Below are 13,443 nucleotides of genomic sequence, written 5' to 3' on the forward strand. Positions count from 1 at the left end.
GGTGTGGGTAAACAGGGTGTGGTGTATGTTTTATACTGTCTTGTTTTAAGTAGTAGTTAAGCTGGATTTTTTTTTTCAAATGGGGATAGATATGTGTGTGAAGTGTGTGCTGTATCACTTTAAATGAGGGTGATGTTTATATTACCTTATTTTAAATGGTGGTATTGTGGGGGGTTTATACCGTCTCAATCGAAATGGGGGTTGTATGGGCGGTTTATACTCTCTGATTTGAAATGTGGGGTAGTGCTTCCTCATTTGAAATGTGGGTTGTGTGGGGGCTGTCTGCTGTCTCATTTCAAGCGAGGGTAGAGTTGGTATTGTGCCATTTTAAAAGGGGGGAGGGGGGTTGGCTTTGTACTGCCAGACTTTGAATGAGGGTGGTGTGGACAGTTCAGAATGCCACATTTTAAATATATGAGTGTGGGTGACGTGGGAAGTTCAGACTGTCACATTTCAAAAGTCTCACTATGCCTACCACTGGCGTAGTGCCACTGTCACGGCTCAGTGCTGAGGAAATTATTCATCTGCCTTTTCCTTCCTGCGTTCAGTAGACTGACCTTTGAACTTTTTCTCTGTCTCATCCTTCCCCCTGCCCTCTCTTTTGCTCACCCCTCCTCACCTCCTCTACTTCTCCTCTCCTCTTATCCTCTCCTCTCCTCACCTCATCTCTTCCTTTCCCCTCCTCTCTTTCTCTCCTTCTCCTCTTTTCCTCTCCGTCCTCTCTTCCTCTCCTCCAATCTGACCCATATGCAGGTGAAGAACCAGCCTGACATCGAGACCTCTACAACACACAGCTCCACCCTCAGCAGAGTGGTCAGAAACCCCCTGACTGCTTCTGCTCTCTACTCCTCTCCCCCCTTTCCTTCTCCTCCTCTTCCTCATCCTCCTCCACATCCTGCCTTCCCCCAACCTCTCCCTTCTTCGTCTTCTACCAAACTTTGTCTCAAACTCTCCATTCCTGTCACACTCGCTTCAAACACCGCCGCCGACATCATGGATCTGAAGGACCGCCGGCACCGTTCGCTCACCAGGGGGCGCTGCGGCGGTAAGGAGCTGCAGTACACGACTTCTTCGCTGGACAACGAGGAGTGCCGCGTGCCCACGCAGAAATCGTACAGCTCCAGCGAGACGCTGAAGGCCTACGACCATGAGTCGCACCTGCACTACGGGGGATGCGTGTCGGATCTGGTGCACCAGGAGGCAGAGGAGTACTCCAGGCAAGGTCAGTATGCACCTCAAACACGACCTGGTTAGATATGAAGGGATTATTTGCAAAACGGTGTATCTCCATTTTATAGAATGTTGGGAAATTGGCATTTTGTATTTGGGATTCCATTGCTCTGCATTGCAAAATTAATTTTGTATAGGTTTAAAAAGTATGTTCCCAAACTATTTGATTGGCAAGAATTCATACATAGGTGATAGGACCTATGAACAGTCATTTCCAGTAATAAAATGCGAAAGTCAAAAATGGTGGATACACCGTTTTGCAAAAAAACCCTTCATATACATATTATAGCTACCTACTATTGAAGTACAAGGTCAGTAGATGCACCTCAAACATGGTCTGGACCCTGTTTCTCGAAAGTACCGTTGCTAACCAGTTAACAACTTACTAGGTTTCCAATGGGAAATTCCATTGCAACCAAGTAAGTTGATAACTTATTTAGCAACGGTGTTGTTGAGAACCCCTGGTTAGCACTCTATATACTACATATTATAGCTATCTACTCCAGGCATGGTCAGTAGACACACCTCAAACAAGGCCTGGTTAGCACTCTGCCAACTCTGGACATATGTATAATATAGCTACCTAAGGTACTATTGGAGTACTCCAGGCAAGGTCAGTGGATACACCTCAAACACGGCCTGGTTAGCACTCTGCGAACTCTGTGGGCCTACATATGTAAGCTACCTGCTCAAACACGACCTGGTTAGATTTGTCTTTATTGTCTCTACAGGAGAGAAATTTTGCGTGGAAAAGAGAGGACGTGATTCACACTTGCCTGATTATCATTGAAACAGCATGGTTAACCCGCCTCCCTCGGTTTGCTACTGGTCAAGGCCATAAAAGGCTGAGCCGAGGCTTTAACCATTTCTATTATACTATTTCTTAGTCCCAATAGAACGTCGCCGCTTAAACCTTGTCACTGCCTTGAACACGCCTCTACCCAGGGCAGTTAGGCTGCTGAAAGTGCAGTGGCAGCCACCACAATCATGTTCTTAAAGATAATAGAGTGAATGACAAGCACTAAACGATATCAACTTTCTTCACCATCACACATGTGACTCACAAACCCATAAAACTCATACAGTTTATTATACCTTTAATCTATTATGTGTATATCCAGAGCCTTTTCGGCAATTAATCACCAACATTGCTTTACTGAGTCTTCAAGGATGGGTTAATAATAGTCTTCAGAAGGATGAGTGCCTTCTGTGTCCTTTAGATGGATTTAAACTTTATGATTGGCATTTACTATTCTCCTCCTTGGCCTTGCGAACAATTGTAATGCTCTAACAACTCTAATTTGAGACGTATGTTAACTTTCCATATATACTGTAATGTCTTCATATGTACTGTGTATGCGGAGGCACACACACACACACACAGACACACACACACACAGACACACACACACACAGACACACACACACACACACACACACACACACCTGCACACACACCTGCACACACACCTGTGCACGCACACACACACACACACACACACACACACACACACACACACACACACACACACACACACACACACACACACACATTCATTTACACCCCACACATCTTTACCTGTGAAAATGAAAGAAAAGAAAAGAAAAGAAAAAAGCCCACGATAGCGTAGTTGTTATTCTCCAGTGCACTGCTACAGAGCTGTGACACCTCTTGACTTCTCATCTATCAGATATCACAGTATGCACAGATGAGAGTCTCACCTCTCTTTATAATCCTTACATAAACTAAAGCGGAGCGCAGTCGGGAGTCACACGGGCGCAGGATATGCATATTTCATGCACATTATACTTTTCTTTTGCCCGCAACGTAATCCCCTCACCTGTTTCCTGTTAATTCTCGGATCAGCCGTTGTGTTTCATCTCACCCCGTCTCATCTCAGCTCGTCTCAGCTCCGCTCGGCACTAGGGGTGTAAATAATATTCGAGTTGTATCAATGCATCGATCCTACAGCCAGTGATTCAATTACAGTTTTTTTCTGATTGCTAAAGTTCAATTTTCACAACTTTGGCTGCTTTTGCAAAACTTATCGTTGTGTTTCATCTCATCCTGCCCGTCTCATCTCAGCTCTGCTCAGCTCGTCACTAGGGGTGTATGTAAGTAATAATCGAGATGTATCGATGCATCAATCTTATACAGACAGCAATTCAATTATTCAATTCGTGCGCAAGAGAATCGATTAATCATTATTACATTTTTCGTACCTAACAATTTCGCACATAACAATTACGTGCATAATGCTTACGCAATGATAACGTAAGTAATATTCGAGGTGTATCGATGCATTGACCCTACACTGCCAGCGATTTAATAAATCGATTCGTCCACAAGATAATCAATTAATCAATATTAATCGACTCATTGATTTTTTTTTTTTATTGCACTCATTTTTTGAGGCATTTTATTTTGCTCATGCAGTAATAATAATACTCTCAGAGGTAGTAATAACAGTAATGTCAGCTTTTGTTAATTTAAGTAACATTTCACACATTATCCAAGCATATAAGGTAAAAAAAATGGAATCGAATTGAATCATGGAACATTCTTAACCCTGTGAAACCTGAACCATGAAAGCAATGAGAGAAAATTATATATTTTTGGAATTTGCTTCAATATTGGTCCCTTATAAGAAATGCAAAAAAAAAATTCAAAATTTTGTTAAGGTCACTGAGATATTTGATGCATCATATATGATGCATCAGGCTTTAAAGGGAATGAAAATTCCAATTTCATGACCATTGAAAAATGACTTTTAATGCATTTGCATCTTTTTTTTTATTTAAAAAAGTTGTCAGACAATTTAATTTGAGGATTATCTTTAAATATTTAGTGAGATCCTGCCATTTTTTTAAGCCTATCCTTGTTTTAGCAGGACCATATTTTACATTTCCCACAGCCTGGTTGGGAATTTTTTTTAAAATCTATGTAAAAACATAGCTGATCGAATGCTTAATAACCTATTTATGAGTGTAAAATAGATCATTATTCATTTTTGATGTGTAATTTGAATATATGGGTCCATTACTACAATTGGACCATTTCTCCATTCACTTCAATGCATTTTTTACGAGATCATAATTTCAACATTTTGCATTACATTTTCAAAATCGCAAGTAAAACGTGTTTCTTAAGGCAATATCTTTGTCTTGAAGTAAAACAACTTGTGTGTTTTGTTAAACGATCGTCGTGGTATGCTTTGTAAGTTTCCCTATGGAGCAAATGCATTGATGGCTGACTTCCTGCCACCGCCGGATGGTGCTTATATGTCTCACCAGTTTTAGCACGATCTCTCTGCAACACGGTGTAAAAATATAAACTCTTCCTTGATTAATTGCACAAAGCAAGTGTTCAAATTAAAGGATGTAGAGTTATATTTCGGAAATTTGTACACAAACCTTTTGCAATTTGTCGATATCTCAGCGTCGGTCAGGGAAACCGCTTCTACTCCATTTTTGCATTTTTCGCCGAGCTGTGATCAACTTGTTGTTGACCGCTGCTCTCTTGTGGCGGTTTCCGCGTACTGCAGGACGTTTGGAAATGACACGCAGGATGTTTTTGAGATGGATTTTTTTTTGTGTCAGCGTGGAGAGGGCTTTGAATTTGATGCATCATAGATGATGCATCCGGCGCGATAGGGTTAAGTATCAAGCATAATCGAATCGTTGGCCTAAGAAATGGATATCGATATCGATATGGAATTGCCATGAAGTCTCTGATTTACACCTCAGCTCGGCACACTCTCCAGCTCACATGCTGGCTTTACACGTTTCAGTTTATCTGCACTGACCCGGGGGCTACACTGTTCTGTTCGCCTGACGATCAGGACAAACACATGCAGATCTCCCAAAAGCTTTTGGTGTGTGTGTCTGCGTGCGAGAGTGTGTCTCCTTGTCTGGCTGGCTCTATCTCTGTGTGTGTGTTTGTGTGTGTGTGTGTGTGTTTGTGTGTGTGTGTGTGTGTGTGTGTGTGTGTGTGTGTGTGTGTGTGTGTGTGTGTGTGTGTGTGGGTGGGTGTGTGTGGGTGGGTGGGTGGTTGTACCTGTGTTTGTGTCTTTGTCTTGTGTGTCTTCGAGTTTGCACAAAGATAGTGCCAAGCTCTTGGTAGGTGAATTGAACAGAAGAAATGCACAGAGAGGACAACATGCCATTTGAGATGCTAGTTTCTTTTTTTCAATATCTTGCAAAAAGCACAATTCAAAGACCATTTTCTCATTTGAAATCGGGATGTTGAATAGGCAACCTAGGAATCCAAATATGTAGAAAGCAAATAGGAATAGGAATCCTTCCAGCAAATGAGACAGAAAATCACCTTTGAATTGTGATTGTGTGAGATATTGAATAAAACCTCAATCAGCAATGATGCCTTCCCTCACATCACAAAGCCACAAGCAGCAGGGAAGGACAGGATTTAGGTACTAGTTTGGCTTGTATCCTTTGCCTTTATTTAGCCTGGGGACTTGGCCTGGGCCTGGACAGGGAGATTCTATGGATATGACGAGAGAGTTCACTCGCTTTTTTTTTTCAAAGTATTTTTTGGGGGCTTTTCAGCCTTTATTGGTTTTTGTGAGACAGGATAGTGAAGGAGAGACAGGAAGAAAGCTGGGAGAGAGAGATGGGGAAGGACCGGCAAAGGACCCGGACCGGGAATCGAACCCGGGTCGGCCGAGTGGTAAACGTGTGCCCTACCATATCAGTAAGTTAAGTAAGTAAGTAAGGGCCACACTTTTTATTTATTTTTTATTTTTTTGGGGGGGGGGGGGGGGGGGTTGCCTATGTTTCCATAGGACAGTTAAGCAGTGACAGGAAGCTAGTGGGGAGAGAAAGACGGGGAAGGGTTGGCAAAGGACCCGGACCGGATTCGAACCCAAGTGGCTCTAACGGTACACTCGCAACTTTTGGTGGCGCTCGCGACAAATGATGTCGCTAAGAGACTTTTCCGAGTGGTTCTGCACTCTCCGGAGGATGCCATTTTTACCAGCAGATGGCCATCCTAAGCAGCCCAATTGGGAGGGAATCCCAATCTGGCAACACCGATGCCCTTACGAGGGCCTGTCCAAACAGGAGGCCAGAAAACTGTATTTCTTTGGGCTGAGGAAGAAACACACTAAGCTGAAAGGCCCAGTAAATCAATGGAGAATGAGGAAGTGTGTGTGTGTGTGCGTGTGCGTGTGCGTGTGTGTGTGTGTGTGTGTGTGTGTGTGTGTGTGTGTGTGTGTGTGTGTGTGTGTGTGTGTGTGTGTGTGTGTGTGTGTGTGTGTGTGTGTGTGTGTGTGTGTGTGTGTGTGTGTGTGTGGAAGACAGAAAAGCCCCTGTCTCAGAAAGGTGGCCAGCTCTCCATTGATCCCCAATTGATCAGCTTCGAGGCTTCCTCCTTTCCTGTCTCCTTTGCAGATCGACTTAGATCAGGAGAGAATGGTGTCTTACTTACACACACACACACACACACACACACACACACACACACACACACACACACACACACACACACACACATACACATACATGCACACATGCACGTACACGTACACACACACAAATACACAATGACACACACACACACACACCCACACCCACGTACACGCACGCACATACACACACACACACACACCCACACACACACACACACACACACACACACACACACACACACACACACACACACACACACACACACACACACACACACACACACACACACACACACACACACACACCTGTCTCCTTTGCAAATCGACTGAGATCAGGAGCGAATGAAGAGAAGTGAAGCCAGCACACCCTCCATTGTCTTGTCTCGTCATTTGGTCTATGTATTCTTACTTCACATGCAAAGGCTTCTTCCTATACCTACTGGTATGTGGACCTTAGGGAATGACTGGGTCTTATCGATATAGCCTACTGAGCAGCAAATCCAATGCAAAGTACTATGTTTGCTCCTCTCAGTGTTTGGGTTGAGGTTACCGTTTTGTTTAGGGTAACAGCAGATTAGTCCTCATCTTGAACTGACCCATTTTTGCTTAGAAAGGTGGAAAACAACCACTTAACCCTATACTGCACACATTATTATCCCATCATGGAAAAAAAGCTTACTGTGTTTTTTGTCACATAAAATGAACTTCTTTAGACATATTTGCAATTTTTTACAAAAAAAAGTTTTTTGGGGGGGTGCTTTTAGGTTTGTTGCCATATGGCAACATTGTGCAGTTACGGAAAGGATCCAGTGTACATTTTCCCTCCATGACCAAACAAGGGTCATACAACATTATGGATTATTTTATAGAAATATAATTGTTTTTATCTCAGAAAAACATTGAAAGTTTACCCACAAGTTCAAGGGAGTTATTTAACACATTTCTGCCACTGAGAGAACAAGTGAATACTGTTTATTATATCCCCAAAAAACAGTATTTCAGTGGTATTACGTTGACCAACCACCAATGAATATATTTGCTGTCAACACAAAATCTGTGCATAGATTTGCACAAAAATGTGTACGGCAACTGTCTATAATATGTACATGAACTGATTTAATTTTGGAAGACAACACTTTCAAGATGGCCGACATTCAAGATGGCCAATTTGCGAGCCAGGCATCTTTCAACATAACTGACAGTTTGTTTGTCATAACCTTTGAATGGATGCTTGGATTTACACTAAACCTTGTGTGATAACATTCTGTAATAAGTAAATAAGCCATGTAAAATTGTGAGGCCAGTGCTTTCAAGATAGTTGACTTTCAAGATGGCTGACTTTGAAGTTGGCAATCTTTCGAGACGGCCTACCTTTTGTTTAGGCCACAACTTTTCAATGGGTGCTGGGATTTGCAGTAAATCTTGTGTGTTAATAGTATAATTGGCTTATGAGCTGTTGGACATTTGGATATTATGCTTTTAAAGGGACACTGTGCAGGAAATGGTAAAAAAAGGTACTGCAACTATGCTGCTTATTGAAATTGGGCTGCCTATTGCCAAATTTGATCTTTACATGAAAGTTTACTAAGTATTAAATAAATATTTTCTAATATGGTCCAAGTACAGTCATTTTTGCAGCTAAAAATGGCCATTTTTGGAAATTCAAAATGGCGGACCATGGAGAAGATCCCCCTTTTCATGTATGAAAAGTGCAATTTTTCCAGTCATAATGAATACTTACAATTTGATGATGGTGGTAAGTATTCATGAAAAAGTTAACATTAATGAATGGGCAGCATGAATTCTGGAAATAAACAACTAAAAATCTCACACAGTGTCCCTTTAAAATTGCTGACTTTCAAAATGGGTGACTTTGTACAATATTTTTGATCGGGTTGACAGATTTGCACAAACGTTGTGTGCTAATTAGCTAATTATAACGGACACATGAAATCAAAACATTTTGGAGGCTGGAAATGGTCAAGATGACAGTAGCTTTATGCTCTAATCTGGGGTTTGGGGATTTTTGTGGCATACCTCTGGCAATCGGGGGAGGCTGCATAGGCCTTGTTCGCTTTTCTGCATGTGCTCAGAGTAAAAGCTCATAAAACAGTTCTGTACACCTATTATAACATTTTTTTATGTTCTTTACAGACTGCCATTTACACTAATTGTAAATATGATCAGTTATCAATCATTCAATCAATAAATAAATCAATTAATCAATCAATTAGAATTGGATAATTGTATCAATACACTTTCCCTATTGACCGTCTTGTTCCACTACCGCACAATATTTGCCGTATGGCAACACACCTATTTTTCAACATAAAAAGGAAATTATTTTAGTTGAAAACAAAACAAATGGTGAAAACAGATCATGACTAACTATAGATCATCCCAATATTTTTTAAAATTTTGTAAATATTTCAAAAAGTGTGAGAAATCTTGGCCAATGCCAGAGCAATCTGTCAAGGACACACGCTCATGTACAGTGAGGGAAAGAGCGAGCCTGGGGCAATGTGTAGTGTCATGTGATGTCAACAAACCACATAATTGGATAAAACAAGGCCATAGTTTCAATATGAAAACCAATCAGTGTCTATTATTTATATTTAAATACCAGGAAATGAGAAAAGAATGGTATGTTGCCATATGGCAACACCGTGCAGTATAGGGTTAATGTTTATTTATTACATCAAGGCATTTTGACTTTGTCAGGAATCTCTTGCTGGACAAAGTAGATTTTGTTTCTGGCTAATACAGCACAACAAATGGTTTCATACGAAAGGAAGCCTAATGATGCATCCAAGAGATGAGAAGCAAATGTGTAGCTACAAAGTTGTTGTTTTTCACTCATCTGTGAAAGCTGATTTAAGACAAGGGTCAAAACCATCCCAAACGCAAGGGAAGGTAACAGAAATCAAACACAGTAAAAGGGTTAGTTAATAAGCTACTGGCAGCTCATTTCGACGACACAAGAAGCCTGTTTTTGAAAGAGCACTGGCACATCACTTTATTCATTTTATCATTAGTCGCACCAGAAGGCAGGAGAAGGAGGCTGAAAGGCCGCCATGTTCCTTTGGGCACAGGGCTGGATTGGGGGAGAAATAGAGCCCAGGCACTTTTGGCTTAAAAAGAGTCTTGTTTTCTAAAGCATTTCTGAAAATAGGGGCCCACGAGGGTGCAGGGCCCACTGGGAAATGCCTGTTATGCCAGATGGCCAGTCCAGCCCTGTTTGGGCGCATGAGAGGGCGAAAACAAGTCTCAGCACAGCCTGGGTGACATCACAAGTCAACACAGCAGCGAAAAACAGCATGATCCTGTGACATGGCTGGCTGGCTGGTTGGCCTCGGTGGCCCTTGTCATGCCTCCACAGTAACTTGTGCAGTGTTAACCCTTTAATGGGTCTAAAAAATATGAACAGAATCGCCAACATTGCTAAAGGTGAATACAGTATGCCGTGGGCGTTCTTAAAGGTAGCATTTCACATACATATGCTGTAGGCAGTCTTCATGGGTTAATTCAATATGTAAAAAGCAACAACAGTTTGAGTGTTGAATCAGCAAATGTGAGTTGGTGCAACTTACAGCAACAGCTGTGGGGCATTGTTGCAGAGGTGATGAAAAAACAATTTCAAAAAGTAAAAACACTGCCAGTTTCCTTCCAACTTCACCAATGGCACATTAAGGCCGACTAGGAACCGTGCCGGTGCCCGTTCTCGAACTTACTGTAATCGTGAACCATCCGGTGTGTTCACACGGCAGATCTTAGCATTTCTGAACCGTAAAGTTGGTTCGCAATGAAAACCGAAAAATACTTTATTGTTTTCTCCACGGACCGTGACGATATCAGCAGGTTCATCTGGGTAAAACACAGTCACATGGGGAAAAGTCCAGAGCCCGGTTGAACGCGGGTGGTTCACAGGTATGAACTTTGATTCCGAAAATAACTGGTGAGGGCTGCAGGCACCGTTATGGTTGGCCTGAAAACAGTTGTAGTCTGGAGTGCTCATCGGGTTCAGCTGATTAGATTGGTTGGATCAAATCTGTGGCATGGTTTTTACTTTCTGAATATGGGATTGACACCACTGGTCTCATTTCACCTAATTGCAAGGGTGAAACAACAAAAGAAGGAAGGTGGTATAAAAAACAACCCTGCAAGCGACAAATTGACACGACTTTCCCAGCACGGCCAGTCTGCCACTTACGTGTATGTATGTATGTATGTGTGCCACTCCTCAGTGTTGCCAGGGCAAGGCAAGGCAATTTTATTTGTACAGCGCATTGCAATTCAATGTGCTGTACAGTAAAGTAAGATTAAAAGGCATCATAAGGCATGGCAGGTGAAAATAGAATAAAAAGAAGTAAAGATGAAAGCAAGAAATAAGGTAAAAAGACAGATAAGAGAAGTCATCAGAGGAAAGCTTTGTCTTAAGTCTGGTCTTAAAACTATCAACAGGGGAAGAGTTGCAGTGTTTGCCTGCCTGCTTTTGCACCATATGCGGCAGATCGTCTCTGAGTACTGTATGTCGGGGACATCAAGACGCTATTCGTCTGTCTTCGCAGATCAGAGCCTTGCCTGCATGCCACTTCAGACCTTTTACATGGAGGCAGAACAGGTTGAGACTGTGACACGTTTGACTTTTCAGCTTTAGGTTGTGCGTGTGTGTGTGTGTGTGTGTGTGTGTGTGTGTGTGTGTGTGTGTGTGTGTGTGTGTGTGTGTGTGTGTGTGTGTGTGTGTGTGTGTGTGTGTGTGTGTGTGTGTGTGTGTGTGTGTGTGTGTGTGTGTGTGTGTGTGTGTGAGAGTTCTTCATCTTTTTCCCTGCTTCACATGCTCATCATATCACTCTTCACATATCCATGCTTTCTGAACAAGATATTAAGTTCTGAATCATTTTTTTTTCTCAGATGTTATTACTTGTCTCGCACGACGCATGCTATTAGAAGCCAGTGTTCAATTTCAATTTCCGCTCCTATTCAAATGAAGATTGATCACCCCAGCTTTTTGTTCAGCGGAGCGCCCCCCGGAGATGAAATCCCACCCTGACAATCACCCAGGTGAAAATGAATTCGTAACTCAGCATTATCCAGCCATGAGCGAGCGACAGTGAAATATGGCAGCCGCATGACACTGTACCGTGGCATGACACAGGGAAGCCGACAGGAGGAGGGGGCAAAGGGGTCAGTTGTGCCAGGCCCAGGGAGAGGTGGGCCCCAGAACTGGGCTTTCATTAGACTCTATATATTGGATGCGGGGGTGGCATTCAGATTAATTTTTCCCGGGCCTGGCAAAAGTTGTCAGCGGCCCTGCATGATGTCACGTTTCAGTGGCTCAATGAGGCAAAGCTCCATCTTCCCTCCTCACACCATGTGGTGTGTGAAAGCAGGGATCCATATGGGGTGAGAACCATATTGAGCCCTCTGTCCAATTCTGCTCTGGCTTCTGGATTCCCTGCTGCTGCTGTGGCTGTTGATTCTCCAGCCTGGCTTGGTCCGACTGGTCACTGAGTGCAGTTACATTTGAGGAATACTCCATTTTTTTAATACTAAAAATACTGCATGTGTTTTTATTTATTTTATGAGTTTTACCATTTTGAAAGTAATATATTAAAGATCTTTGGAAGTCAGAGGCGTGCTCAGTCCCTTTAGAATGATTAAATAAGTATTCTTGTGGGTGCTCTTTGGTTCAAGGTTCAATGTCCAAAGTTATTTGAAAAGAAAAAAAAACGTTTTTCTTCACCAAGGCACTCCAAAAAGTATAGATAAGAATTTCTTTATTATTATGACATGTCCACTATGCCCTGAAGAAGGCCCAACTGCCTACGCGTGGGCAGTTTTAAAGTCCTTGATGGACATGTCATAATAATAAAGACATGTTTAACTACTTTCTGGATTGCCTTGCTGAGGAAAAGTTTGTTTTCTTTTCAAATAACTTTTAATATATGAAAGATTTATGAAGATCTGATTTTACACGTTTCCACAATTTTTGTAAAAATCCATTAGCCAACTCCTTTTATCACCAATAAAAAGCAGTCAGTTTTTTACATTGTAAACATTACTTTTAGTCAAGTCAAGTCAAGTAGGTTTTATTGTCAATTTCTTTACATGCACTGGTCATACAAAGAATTTGAAATTACATTTCTTGCTTTCCCATACAGACATAGACTAATCTAGGTAAGGACATAGACAGTATAGACATAGACAGTACTTATACATGGACTTAAGACAGTGTGGACATAGACAGTGCTCATACAGACATTTAAAGTACAAGACTGGACAACAGAAGACTTGTAGAGGACATACATTAAGAGGTATTGTTGTGCTTTTGTGCTTTTCCTAAAAAAGTCCTTTATAGCGTTCTGACATGGTAATAGTAGCATTTTGAAGGAAAAAAAAAAAAAAAATAATAAATATTAAAAAGGTCTGTCAAGTACACCAGCAGCAGTGTGTGTGTGTGTGTGTGTGTGTGTGTGTGTGTGTGTGTGTGTGTGTGTGTGTTTTTGTGTGTGTGTGTGTGTGTGTGTGTGTGTGTGTGTATGTGTGTGTGTGTGTGTGTGTGTGTGTGTGTGTGTGTGTGTGTGTGTGTGGGTGTGTGTGTGTGTGTGCGTGTGTGTGTGTGTGTGTGTGTGTGTGTGTGTGTGTGTGTGTATGTGTTTAGTGCAGGTAGAAGGTGCGGTGTGCGTCTTTGTATGTGTGTCTGTCTATCTGTCTGTGTGTGTGTGTGTGTGTGTGTGTGTGTTATGTGTGGGTGTGTGTGTGCAGAAAGTGCAGTGTGCGTCTGTGT

At 42.1% G+C, this 13,443-nt stretch overlaps 1 protein-coding gene across 1 annotated transcript in view; it reads left to right on the top strand.

The window, feature by feature from the left end:
* The first annotated feature begins 972 nt into the window (after positions 1-972).
* tenm2a (teneurin transmembrane protein 2a) overlaps positions 973-13,443 on the top strand; it is a 675,012-nt gene continuing 662,541 nt past the window's right edge. Inside the window, exons 1-2 of the mRNA XM_063189651.1 lie at positions 973-1,222; positions 10,796-10,798. Coding sequence (XP_063045721.1) covers positions 994-1,222; positions 10,796-10,798 — 232 coding nt within the window. The 5' untranslated portion in view covers positions 973-993. The remainder of the gene's footprint in view (positions 1,223-10,795; positions 10,799-13,443) is intronic.

This window comes from Engraulis encrasicolus, chromosome 23 (assembly GCF_034702125.1).
Source record: "Engraulis encrasicolus isolate BLACKSEA-1 chromosome 23, IST_EnEncr_1.0, whole genome shotgun sequence".
Classification (NCBI taxonomy): Eukaryota; Metazoa; Chordata; class Actinopteri; order Clupeiformes; family Engraulidae; genus Engraulis; species Engraulis encrasicolus.